Here is a 17130-nt window from a genome sequence, read left to right on the forward strand (position 1 = left end):
TGCTCAGTGAGAGGGCAGCTCTTCTGTCAGCTCCTCTGCAACTGTCCCTTTCAAACCCTGCGCATCTAAGGCAACTTTCTTTTCCTCCTCAGCCAGGGCTCAGTTGGGCCAAGAGTGATGTCACAAGAGCTGGGACAAGATCTCAGGGGCTCTAGGGGCTGCAGGCTGGGCTGGGTGACTCTCAGCCTCTGCGGCAGCTTTGACCTCCCGTTTTCATTCAGCTAACTGCCAGCGGCAAAGTGCCTCAGTTTGGGGGCGGGGCACTGTGAGCCTGTGCTGTGGCCCATCAGCCAGGAAGCAGGGTGGCCACAGCCAGATGGCTCAGTGCTGCTGCTGGGAGCCCCAGAGGCCAGGCTCTGGGGAAGGTGGGGGGGTAGGGAGCACCCCTCAGAGAGCACCCCAGGGAGCTTGCAGGGCTGGGGGCTCTGGCCTTGTCCTTAATGCTGCTGTGCTCCTGGGTGTGGTCTCACAGTCCCCTCTATCTGGAAGCCTGGCCTGCGAGCCCCTCTGCATGTTTCCTGACAGCTTCATGCAGCCCCTGTGGCGTGATTCGTACAATGGATATTTTGTCACCGTATTTACAGAGCCTCTGAGGCTCTGAGTCAATGACTGAGTCAGGCCATAAAAGGAGTAAGGGCAGAGCCGGAAGTGAGACGTGTTCCTGTCCCCCTGTCAGGTGCCTTCTCCCAAGGAGCAGGAGCAAGAGGGCGGGCGGGGGGGGGGGAGGACATGGTGACAAAGGGGTCTCGGCCAACCCTGTGCTTCTGCCTGCAGATCTACATGCACCTGCGCTGCTACAGCCGCCCCAACGAGCAGCGCTACATCGTGCGCATCCTCTTCATCGTCCCCATCTACGCCTTCGACTCCTGGCTCAGCCTCCTGTTCTTCACCAACGACCAGTACTACGTGTACTTCGGCACCATTCGTGACTGCTATGAGGGTGAGGGCAACAGGAGGGCAGGGACAGGAGGGAGGGCTTCAGACAGGCTGGGAGCTGGTGGGCCTGCTGGGGCCCTCTCTGAGGGGCACTGGCCCTCGTGAGGACTGGCTTGACTCACCCCTCGCTTCCTTACCCACTTTGGGGTCAGCACGTGGTCAACGCATAGGTGGCAGCACACTGTGCCCTTTGCTGCGGGGCTCCCAGAACCTGGGTGGCTGCCTGGAGCTGGGGCCTTGCCTGCGTCTCTCTTCTCAGGTCTGACATCTCCAGGTGGGGCAGGCAGCACTGGGGGGTCCTCTGTGCATAGAGGCCTCAGACAATCCCAGGTACAGGTGGCTGGGGTTCACCCAGTTATCTATGGCAAGTTATCAAGTTCACCCAGTTATCTATGGCACAGTTGGTCCTCCATCCCCATATGTCTTACTTTGGAGGACTTTGTCCCATGAGAGGCTCTAATGCACTTCCTGTTGTGGGCCTTGGTTCTATGCCTCCTGCATTGACCTCAGCCGTGGGCCAAGCTCTGGGTTGTGAGGAGGAAAGCCAGCCCTCACCCTCCTGGCCCTCTGGAGTCGGTGGCCCCTAAGTCGTCACAACAAAGAGACGAGCAGGTTGCTATCCCTGGAAGAGAGGAGTTGTCTGACCAGACCAGGAGGTCATAGGGGGTGGGGGTGTGCCAGGGGTTGATCATGACCAGAGAGAGGTGAGTGGCTGGAGAGAGATTGTGCTGGGAGTAGGGACAGAGGTGGGGCCCACCCTGCAGGCTACAGAGAAGTTTAAAACCATGACACTTGGAGATTTCAGGTTAGAACACTCTCACATGGAGGTGGTGAGGAGGGAAAGTCCAGAGGCCCCAAGACAGGTCATGGTCCCGTGGGCCCAGACCTGGCCGTGAGCAGACCAGCAGGGAGGGAAAGAGCGCTCCAAGTTCAAGATACCTGCTCTGGCGCCCGCTGCCTACCCTCCTGGGCTGTGCAGAGGGCTCCCTGTCTCCGCCCGCTGGCTTGGGGCGGGGAGGCAGGGGTGGTTCCCATGTATGCAGGCTGAGCGGGTCCAGCCGTGCCTGGCAGCTGCTTGCTTTGCTGACCCTGGAAGGCTTGCTGTGACTGGGCTCTTGAATATTGGGGTATAGCACGCTCAACCCCAAGCAGCTGGAGTCTCTCCTCCTGTCCCACTTGGAGCCTTGTGAATCCCAGGGCTCACAGGACATGGAAATGCCTTTGAATTTGGCAAGGAAATGGAGGCACCCTCCCTGCTGCGTCCCCCTCCACCTCCATGCCTGCCTTCGTCCCCTTCTTTGCAGCCACATTGGCCTCTTTTCTAGCAAGAACGCATCAGGGGTTTTCTGTCCCTGTACCATTTCCCTGGCACCTGGGAACCCGTTCCCCACCCCCCTGTGGTCTGCCCCCTCTCGCCTTACTCGATCCCCAGTGGTTCAGCTGGAGGGGCTCCCGTGCTACACGCTGCCAGCACCCCGACTGCCCTCCTCGGCCACACAGGTAGTCCTTGTTCATTCTCTGCCTCAGGAGACCCAGCCCCAGGAAAGCAGGCTCAGTCAGGTGTGTGGCCCAGGCCAGGTGGAGCCACGCACATGGGAAGTGTTATAAAATAATTATTTTGTATTGGTGCTGAGATGGAACCCAGGGCCTCCCCCACGCTAAGCATGCTCTGCCACTGAGCGACACCCCCAGCCCACCCCGTAACTTTTGAACAAAGAAGGGACTTTATTAACTGGTGGGGCCTCACTGATTCGCAGTGCTCCTGCCCCGTGCTTCCAGGAGAGAATGCGAAGGCATGCGGAGACCCGTCCGCAGCTGGACTAGGGCTCTAGCTGTGGCACCTGTTGTTCTTGGAGTCCCCAGGGGAACCTCTGGGACTGGGGCAGGGCCGAGAGTCCTTTTCCCTTTAGGTGCCAGGTTCACATGGGTGCCCTGGACAGCCTTCGCCCACCCGGTTCCCTCAGAAGCAAAAGGCTGTTCCTGCCAAGGGGACCCTTCTTGGCTGGCCCTGAAAATGGGGTGTTTAGCAGAAGACGGGCACAGTCAGAGAACCTCTGCTTGGCCCTTGCTCTGTGCCCCAGAGGCGGTGGCAGATGGTCTGTGGACACCCCACTCCAGCAGCCTCTTTGTCCCTGTCCCCCATGCCCCAACCCTGCTGCCTGCCCTGGCCCGCCTCCTAGCCCAAGAAGCCCTGGAAGCCTGTCCCCTGTTCAGCCATCTCCTAGCAACACTACTGTTGCTGCCTAGGCTCTCCCAGGGAGTCTTCCCACAGCAGGCAGCTGCCCTGGACTTGACCAGCTCTTGGAGTCTGAACCAGTGGGCCTGGCCTGGCCTACCTGTCCCTCCCCACCCCGTCCCTCTGTCTGTGTAGCTACCCCTTGAAACTTAGGCCTCCCACTTGTTTACCTTCCCCCTTCCACACCCTCTCCTCGGTACCCCAAGGCCTGCAAGGGGCCTGAGCCAGAGAACCCTTACCCCAGCCAGCCCATGCGAGGTCTGGGCATCACAGACAGTAGCCTCGAAACAAAACAAAAAGCCGATTAAAATCATGCCAAGCAAGGTGCTGAGCAACTCAGTGAGACCCTGTCTCTAAATAAAATTCAAAATAGGGCTGGAGATGTGGCTCAGTGGTCAAGTGCCCCTGAGTACAATCCCTGATACCAACAAAACAAAACAAAACAAAAAACCCCAAACAGGGCTGGGGATGTGGCTCAAGCGGTAGCGCGCTCGCCTGGCATGCGTGCGGCCAGGGTTCTATACTCAGCACCACATACCAACAAAGATGTTGTGTCCGCCGAGAACTAGAAAATAAAATATTAAAAACAACAACAACAACAACAACAAAAAACACATGTTAAGAAGCTATTTTTGTTAAAGTAATACATGCATGTAGTTGAAACTCAAAACTGCCTCGTCAGCTCCACACTTCAGGTTTACAGCGTTTTCAACTGTTTTGTTCTAGAATGACCTAACAGTGTCTTGTTTCTTGGTTTCCAGCTGGCTGTGGTGTTGGTAGTGCCCTGCTCTGTGGACGGTCTTGCTGCAGGCGACCCCGCACCCCCACACAGTGTGCACATGCACTTTGCTTACCCTCACCTTTCAAAATGACTCTTGTGATTTTTTTTTTCTTCTTTTTGTGGTGTTGGGGTTTGAACCCAGGGCCTTGTGCATGCCAGGCAAGCACTCTACCAGCTGAGCTACAGCCCAGCACTATTGTGATTTTTTTTTTTTAACTTCTGCATTGCATCATTATGTATCTCAATTTGTTTGGGGGGTTTTCCTTTGGGGACTATTTGTCCTGCTTCTTAGTTTGCTCAGTGTTCAGTGTCTGCTATCCACTTATTCCCAAGTGCACCCACTGAATTTTTAAAGATCAGCCCTGGCCCTGTACATTGTTGGGCTTGTTAGGCATGAGAACCTGTGAGCTCCGGCCTTTCCTAGCTGCATTGCTCCTTCTGCTGTGGGTGGACTGCTCACCCTCCGGCCTCCACTGCTTAGTGCTGCCCTGGTGCCATCACTCCCATCTTCCTGGGACATGTGTTTGCTTCTGTGCTGTGTCACCTGTTCCCTGGATGCATTTATCCCTTATTGGTTTGTTCTCTGATTTGAACGCATCCTCTTTGAGCTTCCTGAGGAAGAGGACACTTGGGAGTTCTCTTTTTTGAAATCTGAAAGTATCTTTATTATATTTTTGTGTGTTCCATGTGCAAGAAATACAATGCCAGATTGGAGCTGGGCGTGATGATGCACTCCTTGTGATCCCAGCTACTCAGTAGGCTGAGACAGGAGGATCTCAAGTTCAAGGCCAATCTTGGAAATTTAGGGAGACCCTGCCTCAAAAATAAAAAGATAGATAGATAGTGCTGGGGTTGTAGCTCAGTGGTAGAGGGCCCCTGGGTTCAATCCCCAGTATGGAAAAGAAAAAAAAAAGAGTTGGAAATCATTGTGTCTTTGAATTTTGAAGGCATATTTTAGCTTCTGATTATGTTTTTGTTTTGGTCTAGGGGATTGAACCCAAGGGCACTTTACCACTGAGCTACATCCCAGCCCTTTTTATTTGAGACAGGCTCTTGCTGAGTTGCTTAGGACCTGTCTAAATTGCTGAGGCTGGCTTTGAACTCATGATCCTCCTGCCTCAGCCTCTGGAGAGGCTGGGATTACAGGTGTGCACCACCACGTCCACTTTCTTCTCTATTCTTTTTTAGAGGCCCCTGTTCCTGGCATGAGACAGAGTGTTCCTCTGCTCTCTCTGGGGATGTCAGTTGCAGTTTCCTGCTGCTCCTGCATCACCTCTGTCTCCTGAGTTCTTTCATCTGGTTAGAAGCTCTCCTCAGATATCTCGTGTCTTGGCTATTTTTTGAATTGAGAATGAATCATCTAATTGCTGGGCCTCCCGGTGGGGTGGCAGACCACGTGCCTTTCTTATGCAGCAGTGGGGCAGTTGGCACGTGCAGGCTTTTGATTCTGGGCTTGTTTCCCCAGAAAAGGCTACTCTTACTGCTTGGAAGGAAACAGGAGAGATGAAGTTATGGGTGCAGAGAAGGACCTTTGGGGCTCCTCAGCCTTCTTGTCCAGCCTTAGTTGTCCTCTTCTGCACGTCTCCCCATTACTGACCTCAGCTGGGCCAAGTTCTGTCTCAGTCCCTCTAGAAAGTGGCATTCAGTAGCTCCGTGGGGACCTGGAGCGCTTTCCAGGTTCCCTCTCCACAGCCCCAGAGCTGCTCGCGTGCCCAGGGCTGTTTTATGAAGTTCCTGGCTCCTCCCCTGCCCAGGTCAATGACCTCAACACACCATCCAGAGCTTCTGTTGATGTCTGTCACTAGTGGCCACCATTGCCGTCTCCTTCTCCTTAAGGTCTGCCTCGCCCCTTGTTCTCATTTCCCTGTGCTTTGCAGGAGGAGGTGGGGATGTTGTCTGTGAACCTCAAGTTGGTAGCATAGGTAGCCTGCCCTAGTTCCTAGAGAAGTAGGAACTCTTGGTAGGGAAAGAAATTTTTATTTATTTTATTTTTTTACTACTTTTCCAAATTTTCCTATTAGTGCCTTATAATTATACAGAGTAGGATTCATTTTGCCATATTTGAACAGGGCACATGACATAATCCAATCAATAGGCAAGAGATTTTGCATGTGTGAGAGGAACAGGTAGAGCATGGTGCTCCATTCACCCTGTTTCAGACTTGAGACAAACGGAGCTTCTGGTGTCTGGCCCAAGCGAGCCATCTCCCAGGTAGAGAGAGTGCAGCCACTGAACAGCTGGGGGCCCCAAGTGCAGGCCCCCAAAGCCAAGGGTTGGTTTGCTGCCAGAGGACACGGCTTGGTAGTAGCTCCAGCTGGCCATGGCTGACGGCTGATGATGAAGCCGAGAAGGACAAGAATGCAGTGGATCTGGGTAGAGGAAGCCATTCAGAGGAATCTGTGGAAGAGAGAGGCCAGACACAGCACTGGGGGTGGTGAGAAGCACTGTTGGAGTGGTGCAGAGTCAGGGCGCGTGCATAAGGGCAGGTCTCTTGCCTGCTGTGGGTGGCACACTGTACCTACCTACCATTGCCTGTTTCAGTCACCTGCCACTGAACGGGGTAAAGAAGGGCTCGAGGCCCCGTGTACTCAGCAGAGGTGTCTGTCCACAGTGTTGAGGATGCAGTCTTTCAGGCTCGTCTTCCAGGGTCTGGAACCTGGCGGGCCCCATGGCTGTCCAGATCCCCAGTGTTCTGTGCAGCAGAGACAGCTGGGCCTGAGGCCAGCTGTGAGTGCTGAAGGGGTACAGAGGAGGTTAGCCTGCAGTGGCCCAGCGTGCCCAGGGCCATCAGGTGGGCACACAGTGCATGGCACCCAGTGTTGCTCGCAAGTATTCACTGAGTGATTGGCCGGATGTGCCTGTGGCTGCTGGCAGAAAAGCCTGAAGGGTGCTTCCTAGCGGTTCTGATTCTCCCTGTTGAGCTGTTGGTTAGCAGGGTCTCCAGCTGGGAGCACAGTTTTCTCTTGGGCTACAACTTCCTGTCCAGGCTACTCCAGGCTTGAGAAGCTGCTGTGAAAACAGGAAGTCTTGGATTTTGGAGTTGGAAGGGACCCTGTTTACTGTCTGTACTGAGGGACCCCCGCCTCTGATGCATGCTCCTATTGGCAAAAGCTCTCAAAATAAAAACTAAAACAGTCTGGGGATGCAGCTCAGTGGTAAAGCACCCCTGGTTCAAACCCTGTACAAAAAAAAGAAAAAAATGTCCCCATTAAGCTGAAGTCCACCTGGGATCTGCCCTGGGGCCATGTAAGGCCTGTTTGGCCTGGTGGCTAGGTGCTTGCCATTTACATGAAGAGAAAGACCCTTCGTCTTCTCTCCAGTCCTCAAGACCCCAGTCCAGCCCTTGTTTCATCTCTGTCCTGGTCCTTCTCTTCTGATCGCATTTGTCTCTAGCTCAGGATTTGCTGGCTAGAATGGAGCAGAAATTTGCAGTTGATGGCCCAGAAAAGGAGAGAGGAAAAACAGGCCTGACTTCGGGTCTCTTGTCACTGACATGTTTCAGGGCCTTGCACGGAGCCTGTGCAGGGCTCTGGTGGGTAATTAGGGAGCACGGGGCCATTTTGTAACTTGGGAACCTCTCCAGGGGCCAGAATTGGAACCGTGGTCTGCAGGGGGATGGGCGACAAGCCTGCTGCTGAGTATTTTGTTCCTGGTTGAGTCTCTCTCGTGTCCAGCCACTGGATTGCTTGCTGTTTCTGGAATGTTCGTGGAGGGTCCATTTTAGGCACTGTTGCTGGAACGTTGGGGATGGCGTTTTGTGCAGTTCCGTTATTTCCTACGAAGGGGCTGGGTTTGTCCAGATGGCATCAGGCCTTGGTTTGGGTTGGTTGAGTCATATCCAAGGAAATTGTATGGTCTCCTTTCTCCAAGAATCAGTGAGTCTGTTATTGAGTCACTAATGATTCTTTAAAGGAAATTGTCAGCAAATTGGTATTTTACAGACCAGCTGGCCCTGGAGCACCTTTAAAAGGTCAAGAAGCTTGAACTAAGAGAGGTATGAAATTCGGTGACTCTGACCGGCTGTGTGCAGGGCTGGCCATGATCAGGTGGCCCCACCCTGGCCTCAGGAGGGTGCTCGTGCCCCTCATGACACAGGAAGGGACCTGAGCTCATGCCAAGCTCTTCTCAGGAGCAGATTGCAGGGACGGCCTTGCCTGGGAGGGGCCAGATGACCCCAGGTCCCTGTGGCTTGTCTTGAGGGTCCTCCTTGGGGGAGGTGGGCTTTCTAGCCTGCCAGAGGATGCACTCCACAGCTGGGCCCTGGGGACCACTCAGCGTGGAACTTGCAGGTGGAAACTGAGTTCCATCCAAGCTGCAAGCCCTCTGCTCTGTGTGGGAAGAGGGACAGTCACACTAAGGTTAGTGCCGTGGGCTGTGTCTATGCAGAGTGCTGCTTGGAGTCTGGAGCCCTGGATAAAGGGCCCCAAATACACTCCTTTCTGACTTGCTGAAGGACTTCTGCCTAAAAACATATCGCCAGGGTTTTCCATGCCTTAGTCAAGGCAGGGGAGTGTTTCTTCCACCCCTGGTGTGTGCTAAGCATTGAGCCTGCATCCTGAGCAAGGACGCCCCCTTTTGGGAGTCATGACCTGTGAGGCTGGATGGTGACTTACTTTCTCTCTCTTTTTCTTTCTTTCAACATTGAGACATGAATTTATTTTCCATATTATCAGCCATGGGGCATGGCCTGATTATGTGTGGCTAAGTCTTATATCTTCTCAGGAAAATAGAGTTTTTTTTTTTTTTTTTCCTGGAGCTGGGAATCAACCCAGGGCCTCAAGTGTGCTAGGCGCATGCTCGGCTGCACCCTAACCCTGCATACCATTTTTAAGTGACATGGCATCCCGTGCAGAACTGCAGTGTTTGGTCACAGCATCAACAGCTTTGGTTGCACAGTGCCACGAGCCGTCTCAGGACTGACCTGTGCTATGAGCCATCTTAGGAGTGACCTGTGCCAGTGGGTGGGTGTTATGCCCACTGTGGGAAATTCTGGGAAGTGTCTGCTGATTCAGTTCAGTGGAGGGAGTGTGAGACTCCATGATGGTCCCCAGAGACTTCAGAGCTGGGGTCAGGGTCCTAGGAGTGCAGAGAGGAAGCGCCCCCCCCCCGCCCCCGGGCAGTGGGAGCTGAGAGCACAAAGATGCCAGAGGGTGAGGACCTGCTCTGGGGTGAGAATGGCATTCAGTGCTACTGGGAAGTGTGGGAGCGGCAGGGATCCCGCCACCACAAGCTGGGTGGCACAGGGGGCCTCAGGGACTGTGCTGCAGAGGTGGTGAGTCCAAATGGGCAGGAGCCCTCTGGCTGCCCTTGTCCTCTTGCCCCATGCTCTAGGTCTTGGCTGCTGCCGTCCTCATTGCTTTTCTGGGTGCCTTCCCTTGGTGGTGCCCTCTGCAGGGCCCGCCGGCTCCTCCTCCTGCTCTCCTTCCAGGTGAGGCACACCTGAGAGCCCTGGCCGCACACCGCTCTGTCTTCGGCCGCACATTTCCACCTACTTTTCCCAGGCCATCGCTCACCCATGAAGATTTCAGGTCTCTGTGGTGACGTTGCGCTGTGTCCCACTTCAGAAGGAGCCTACCAAGCTTCCCAGGTTGTGCTCTGCCACCTGCGCAGCTGTCCTGTGCAGTCAGAGAGTACAGAGCTGGGCACACATCAGGCCACCTGGGCACGTGGCCGGATGGAGGTTCTCCTCTCCCTCTTTGTTTACAGTGTATCTTGAGATCCCAGCAGCGTTGTGTTGTAAAAGTGTGACACACAAAATAGACTGGTGAACCAAACTAGTAGATAACTAGCGAACGACGCCATTTCGCCCAGAATGTACACACACTAGCCCCCAGCCCTTCGGCACCCGCCCTCCGCTCCCTGTGCCATCCTGGAGTTATGGTTGTCGCTCTGTGACTTTCTTTGGGGTATTACCACAGTGTAGGTGCCACTGAGACACTGGGGCTAAATGGCACCCAATTTTAGGCTCTCCCATTAGACGGTGCCAACCTGCGGCCTCGTGGGCAGCCTCGTGGGCAGCCTCGTGTCCCACGGCTCCTCCCTGTTGGCTGTGGCTCTTTCGTTTTCGGTTGCTGTGTAAATTTCGCCAGCTGCCTGCCCGCTCTGCTGGGCTGAGTGGTTTTTCTGGACACTCTCCGCAGCCTTGGTCATCTATAACTTCCTGAGCCTGTGCTATGAATACCTCGGGGGAGAGAGCTCCATCATGGCGGAGATCCGAGGGAAGCCCATTGAGTGAGTAGAGTCTCCCTGGAGCCCCGCGCCCGGGCCTGGCTTCTTCAGGCTGTCCTGGTGTTAGCTGGACACAGACATCTCTCCCACACTCCTGAGCAAGCCCCTTCCTTAGGACTCTTGGGAAGGTCTCGTGGCTCGTTCTCTTCTCTTCCTGTCACCCTTCCTTTCCTGTCTGTCTCTGGTGGTTTTAATTCTGTGCTTCCTGAGTTGGTTTCTCAGCTGAGGGCCCAGACAGCCCTCTTCCCACCTGCTGCTCCTGCAGAGGCTGAGCTGTGCTCCCCCTTGGGTTTGTGCTGCCCCAGCTCCGTGCCCCCAGCTTGTCTGATGGCGGGGAGGATGGCTGCCCAGCCCCACCTTTCCCCGCTCACCAGCCCCTTCTGTGCTTCTCTCCCAGGTCCAGCTGTATGTACGGCACTTGCTGCCTCTGGGGAAAGACCTACTCCATTGGATTCCTGCGGTTCTGCAAACAGGTGAGTGTGTAGCAGCTGCCTGGGTCAGGAGGAGCGGGCTGGGGACCAGAAGCCAGGCCTGTGCCCTGGAGGGAGGCCCCTGCTGTAGGCTGCCCTGGGCCCCACCTGCGGGGTCCTGCCAGGTGCCCAACTCTAGCCCTCACCTGTTTGGGAGGCACCAGGTGAGTAGCATGTGCTCAGATGGACAGTGACCTGCATCCTGGGGTTTTCTGGAACGGCTCTGGATAAGAGCAGGGGGTCGGTCTCAAACTCTTGCTCATTTTGACCAAGTCTTGATGTGTGAGACTCAGAGAAAGTACATGGGCTGTAGAATCTCAGTTTGAAAACTCATCCACTGTGGCTGGCTCTGGAGGATATTGGCATTAAAGACACATGACAGACAGACCCGCCTGGCTCCCTTCTCTCTCCTGACAAGTGACTTCCGGTTTTCTCACTGCCCTCCCTGTGGCCCAGAGTAGCCTGGAGGGAGACATGTGGTGGTGTCCTTCAGTGCTAGGCCCAGGTCTCTAACTACTCACGTTTGACTTCCAGCTTCTCCTCAGACTGTGAGACCTCAGATAATTTACTTAACCTCTCTGTGCTTTAGTTCGCTCCTCTGTAAAGTAGACATAACAACACTTATCTCCAGGGGTGATGGTAAGGAACAGGTGAGGTGATGGATCTGCCTTTACCATAGTACTGGCTCATTCAGGGAGGTAGAACCTGGGGTGACACATCCGGTCTTCATTGGCCTGGCCCTGGTCTCCACAGGGCCTCTGCCTGTCCCTTCAGCATCACCGAGTAAGTCACAGGGAAAATGAACCCCACGGCCGAGTCATCGTGGCCTGCCTGAGGGCTGGCCCTTCTGCTCGCTTCTGTGCAGGGTCCAGGCCCAGCGTGGCATACCTCAAAGCTTCCACCTGTCAAGCCAAGTGTGCAGCTCAGCTTCCAGGCCTGCCTTCCCCAGGGTGTTTCTGAAACCAGAGTCTCACCATTAGGCTGCAGGGAAGGGGCAGAGCTGCTGGCCTGGGTGGGGTGTTCCAGCTGTTTGCAGCAGGTTCGGCGGCCCAGGCCCAGGCCCAGCTGGGACTCAGCCTCGTTTGAAGTTCTGTCGTCCACAGCATGTTGTGAATGGTTCCCCAGCCTGTGTGCTCAGATGCTCCGCTCTCCTCCTGGAGGAGGTGGGAGAGGTAGGATGAGAAAGAATGGCAAAGCCTCTGGTCCCTGTCTCCCACCAGAGCTGCGAGGGGGCCTGAGCGTCCTGCAACAGCCCAGTGTCTGACTCTTCTCGAGTGCCTGCCCAAAGTAGATTTCCAGACCACCAGCCACCGCTCCCACGGGACAGGTGTGTGGTGGTGCCGGCCTGGCCTGTGTTGCGGGCTTCCTGGTGACTGCGATGTCCAGCCTGGCCCAGGTGTCGTTGGGCAGTGGATCTGGGCCTGCCGACTCAGTTTCCAGTGCTTTTGCGGCCACGCCAGCTGCTCTGTGCCTCAGGGGATGCTGTGGTCTCACATCACAGGGAGGCACCACCCAGCAGCTCCCCACGCACATTTGGTGGGAACCGCTCTCCCCTTTCCCCAAAGGGTGTGGGTCCCACTTCCTCTGGGCCAGGTTCAGGACCAGAAGAGTTCTGTGGGGTTTTCTGACAGCTCTGCCATCAGGGTCACCTGCGCTCTGCTGGGCAGCCCCAGTGCAAGCTGCCCGGGGCCCCTCAGACTGGAACGGGTCCTGGGGACAGGAGTGGGTTCTACAGCGGCTCATGCTGCCCCAGCTCCTTGCACCACTTGACGCCTCCCTAGCTCAGCCTCGATGACCAGAGCTCCAGCCACCTCCACGAGGGGCCCCATACTTGAGCTGACTTGCTCTCAGGAGACTGGTGATTCTTGTGGTTCTGGGGTACAGTGGTCCCCTGGGTCTGTGGCCTGTGTGAGAGTTGTGGAAGCCTGCAGAGGGTGCTGCCGAGCTCTGGGGGGAGTGCTCCCAGAGTCCTCTGCTGAGCCCCCTGGAGGGGACCCCTCCAAGAAGACCCCCAGTCCCCAGCAGTGACCCTGCATTGTGGGGCTGGTCACCTCCCTTGTCGCAGGGAGGCAGCACTAGGTCAGGTCTGCCACTGCAGCAAGCAGTCAACCTGGCCTGCACGGACTCGGCCTTCGGACTCCAGAGCCCACGTGTGGGCAGCCATTTCCTCACCTGCTGCCCCGCAGGCCACCACCCACCCAGCCTGACAGAAACCCTGGCCTCGGGCCCAGTGTGGGGCAGGGAACCAGCCAGGAGCTCTAGAGCTCCCGTCCCAGCCCCCCCCCCCCCCGCCTCCTCTCCCCAGAACTCGTCCCTGCACTTGTCCACTCCGCCCTGGGCTTGTGCATGCGCTGCTCCCTCTGCCTGGTATGGAGCTGCCCCTGTTGTCACTGGCCACCTTCCTGATGGTCCCTCATCGTCGCTAGGGCTCCCCTGGCCTTCCTTCCCCACGCCTGTCTCCTCACAGGGTCTCCTTGGGTTGTCATTGTCTCTTGCTTATTCTGCTCCTATAGCCAGCAGTCCCCTTGGGGACCCGGGTGCCCCCCCCCAGTGTTCAGCACAGGCCTGCCCGAGGAGGAGTCTGGCACGCTCACCGTTCGCTGCCTCCTTTCTCTCCCCACAGGCCACGCTGCAGTTCTGCGTGGTGAAGCCACTGATGGCCGTCAGCACCGTCATCCTCCAGGCCTTCGGCAAGTACCGGGACGGGGACTTCGAGTAAGCAGTGGGTCGTCCCTCCGGGTGTGTGGGAGGAAGGCCAGTGCCCTGGTATAGCAGGGTGGCTGTGCCCTTCCTGGGTTTCCAGGGCTGCTCTGAGCCCAGGCCTGGCAGTGCCCCCCTTGAACTTGGCCTGACGCTGGCCGAGGAGTGAGCCTGCCACTCAGTTATGTCCTCGCAGGCTGCATGGCTTCCCTAGGCGGAGCTGCGAAGGCCAGTGAGCACTCTGAAGGTGGGGGAGAGGGGAAGAGCCTGAGGGACCAGCTCGAGCCCCAGGTTTCATGTGGGGCAGTGAAGGTGGCCCTGTGCTCGCCAGGCTTCACACATACAGCCCCACCCAGGCAGGTGAGCGAACTGGGCTCAGAGCTGTACCCTGGTCACACAGCAAGCTTGGGGTCAACCACTTGGACACCACTGACTGGCTGTCAGTCTGTAGCCTACAGCCAGACTCTGGTTTTCCTGCCAGTGTGTCCCAGCAGTGGGCCCAGAGCTGGGACAGCATGGCACAGCAGAGGGAGCAGGCCGACCTGCACCGTGGGCGCACAGCCCTGTCCACTTGGGATGCGTGCCCTTGACTGCCATCCCTCCCTCCTGCAGCTCACTGCACTCTGGGGAGGGGTGCGGGGGTCAAGTGTGGCAGGGCAGGTTGGTCCCAACCAGAATGTGCCCACTCTGCAGCGTCACCAGCGGCTACCTTTATGTGACCATCATCTACAACATCTCGGTCAGCCTGGCCCTCTACGCCCTCTTCCTCTTCTACTTTGCCACCCGGGAGCTGCTCAGCCCCTACAGCCCTGTGCTCAAGTTCTTCATGGTCAAGTCCGTCATCTTCCTCTCCTTCTGGCAAGGTCAGCTCCCTCCAGCCTCGTGAGGCCCCTGCCTCTGAGCCCCTTTCTACCTCCCTGCGATTGGGTCCTAGGGTGTGGAGCTCAGGCCACAGGGCTTTCTTAGGTGGTCCCAGCTGGGACTCAGGGAGCCTGGCCCATGGGGCACGCTCTGCACCCTCCAGGGCTTTTCAGAGAAGCTTTGGGAAGCTCCGGCAGAGCTAATTCACAGATGGAGGACCCCAGGGACCCCATGTAATTGAAGTCCCAGTCACCTCTTTTAGGTGACTGGCAAGGAGCTGGGAGAGTGGCTTTCTGGAGGCCTTGGCTTTGTGTCACCAACCCTGTCCTGCAGCCGTGCTCCCTTACCACCACAGTGGGCCTGAGGGTGTCTGGGGGTGCATGGGAGAGGGGCCTGGAAGTCCTTACGGGCCAGGTGGCGCCTTCCCTCAGGCATGCTGCTGGCCATCCTGGAAAAGTGTGGTGCCATCCCCAAGATCCACTCGGCCCGCGTGTCGGTGGGCGAGGGCACCGTGGCCGCCGGCTACCAGGACTTTATCATCTGCGTGGAGATGTTCTTCGCGGCCCTGGCGTTGCGACACGCCTTCACCTACAAGGCCTATGCTGACAAGAGGCTGGATGCTCAAGGTAGAAGCCAGGGTCTGGGGGTGACTCTAGTGGGGGAAAGGAGCCAGGGTCTGGGGTGACTCTAGTGCGGGGAGCAGAGTTCCAGAGCACCTGCCATCCTCCAGTGCCCTGCAGGGGCGAACCCCAGTGGGAGAAGGGCCTCAGAGGTTGGGGAGAGGGGATGGCAGGACCAGGAGAGGCCCCTCCCCATCGCTGGCACTACTGGTATGGTCCTGGAAGCTAAGCTCACCTGTCCCTTGGAGTAGGTCCCAGTGTGGACACAGGGATGACAGGAAAGTCTGGCAGCAGACTGAATAGGCAGATCCCCAGGCTCCCGATGACCAGGCCTTGCTTCTCTGTTGTCCTCCACTTCTGTCCTCTTTAAATTTCTTTTTTTTTTTTTCTTTTTTTGGTTGGGGGGGGGGTACCAGGGATTGAACGCAGGGGCACTCTACCACTGAGCCACATCCCCAGTCCTATTTTTTGTATTTTATTTAGAGACAGGGTCTCACTGAGTTACTTAGCACCTGGCTTTTTGCTGAGGCTGGCTCCCGAGCCGCTGGGATTACAGGCCTCTTTAAATTTCTTTAAAAACAAAATACCGTGCTTACTCCTAAGAAACCGGTGGTGTGAGGTCTGACAGCTTTCTCTTTACACCTGCTGGTCTCCTAGTTGGAAGGTGGTGGCAGACTCACCCCCTGTGCCAGGAAGGTCTGGAGCCCTCTACCCCCGTGCCCGCCCCACACTCTGTCTGGGCAGCCCTTGCCTTAGAGCTCCTTGGTGACTGGATAAGCAGTGGGCTGGGAGGATGGGGACCTGTTCCAGGAGAAGGAGGAGGTGGCAGGGCGAGGAGAGGGAGCCTCTCAGCCCAGGTCCTCCCCGTGGCTGCCCTGCTTGGAAAGAGCACTGAAACTCCTCTGCTGGACTTTGTCCTGCGGGCACTCCTGCCGCTGTGCTCTCAGTCACTCTTCAGTCTTTGGTCACACTGTCCAACTCTCTGCCAACTGGGAGGTTTCCACCTATTTCCCCTCCAAACCCCCATTTTTACCCCCAAAGTGGGGAGGATCTTACAGATGCCCACCCAGCACTGAGGGCCTTGTCCCTTGGACCTGGTCTGGCAGAGCCTATATCTGTGGGAATGTTACCTGGGGCCTGGGGCCTGGGACTGTCCCCAGAGCAGGCAGGGCTGTAGTGGAGAGCCCTTTCCATGCCTCGGGCTCTGCAGAGGCTTCCCACCGCCAGCTGGGCATCCTGCACTCGCTGTCCCCTCAGACACACCCACCCCAGCCGCAGTAGCCTGACTGGCCGTACTGCCAGGCCAGGGACAGCTGCCACTGGCCGAGCTTGCCTCCCTCTGGCCTAGGCCCAGGGCCCATGGCCAAAGGCTCCTGGCCCAGCCTCTGAGGTGCCCAGCCCCTGTCACCCTAGGGTGAAGGCCAGCTCTGCTGAGCCTTGAGGTGTGAGAAATGGCCACTCCGTGCAGAGGTGGCTCTGGCCAAGCCTGAGAAAAGGTGGAACAGGGGACACCTCTAGCCGGGGAGACCTCTGAGTGTGAGCACCATAGGAAGAATCATCCCTGGGCAGATGTCCCCTCAGGCCTTGGGGGTGGGGTAGTGGGAGCCGCTGAGGTGCCCGGGTGGGGGTAGGCCAAGCGCCTGGGGTGGGCGCAGTGCTCACTGAGCTCTCTTGTCTTCTCTGCCTCCGGCTTCTCGCCCTGCCCCTTTGCCTTGCATTTGCCCTGGGTTTGGCCGTGGGCAGTGCCAACATACGGCCCTTACGGTAGGTCCCACTCTTGTCTGCACGTCTGTCCTGCACGTCACTTCTGGTCACTGTCACCAGCATGCCTCTCTGTAGCTCCTCTGTGTCCCCTTCTCCTCCCTGCAGGCACCCCTAAGGTGGGAGAGCCCCAGCACCTGCCTGCCGAGGCACCTCCACCTGCGTTTGTCTCATCTCCCATTGTCTGGAACAAGCCCCGTGTGGTTCTGGGGCACAGGGCCCCCTGCTAGGGCAGCAGGGCCTTCAGTGCCGTGTTCATGGCAGAGGACATTGGGGGTGGGGAGACTGGGGTCTGATTCTGGGCCCAGAGTTGGGTTGTTCACTTGTGCCTGGTAGCCTGGGCCATTTCTCCCCTCTGAGCCTGAGGGAACACATCATTAGAGGGGATTAGGAGGAAGCATATCCTCTCTAGGGGGAAGCCAGCGGCCAGCCTGGTCCCCTCCCCACAGAGGAACACTCGCGGGGCAGGGCGTGGGCCTGGCACCACGGAGCCGGGGGCATTCCAGGCTCATGCCTGCAGCTCGCCAGTCTCTATTG

General features: G+C 57.1%; 1 protein-coding gene across 2 annotated transcripts in view; it reads left to right on the forward strand.

The window, feature by feature from the left end:
• Window positions 1–17130, forward strand: part of Tmem184b (transmembrane protein 184B) — a 44475-nt gene that overhangs the window by 24760 nt on the left and 2585 nt on the right. The window contains exons 3-9 of one of the 2 annotated variants that reach the window (XM_026411479.2): window positions 775–940; window positions 10094–10184; window positions 10579–10654; window positions 13275–13366; window positions 14045–14214; window positions 14644–14838; window positions 16576–16596. In XM_026411479.2, coding sequence (XP_026267264.2) covers window positions 775–940; window positions 10094–10184; window positions 10579–10654; window positions 13275–13366; window positions 14045–14214; window positions 14644–14838; window positions 16576–16596 — 811 coding nt within the window. The remainder of the gene's footprint in view (window positions 1–774; window positions 941–10093; window positions 10185–10578; window positions 10655–13274; window positions 13367–14044; window positions 14215–14643; window positions 14839–16575; window positions 16597–17130) is intronic. The other variant, XM_026411480.2, reaches the window with a different exon arrangement.

The sequence above is a fragment of the Urocitellus parryii genome, chromosome 5 (assembly GCF_045843805.1).
Source record: "Urocitellus parryii isolate mUroPar1 chromosome 5, mUroPar1.hap1, whole genome shotgun sequence".
NCBI classification, from domain to species: domain Eukaryota; kingdom Metazoa; phylum Chordata; class Mammalia; order Rodentia; family Sciuridae; genus Urocitellus; species Urocitellus parryii.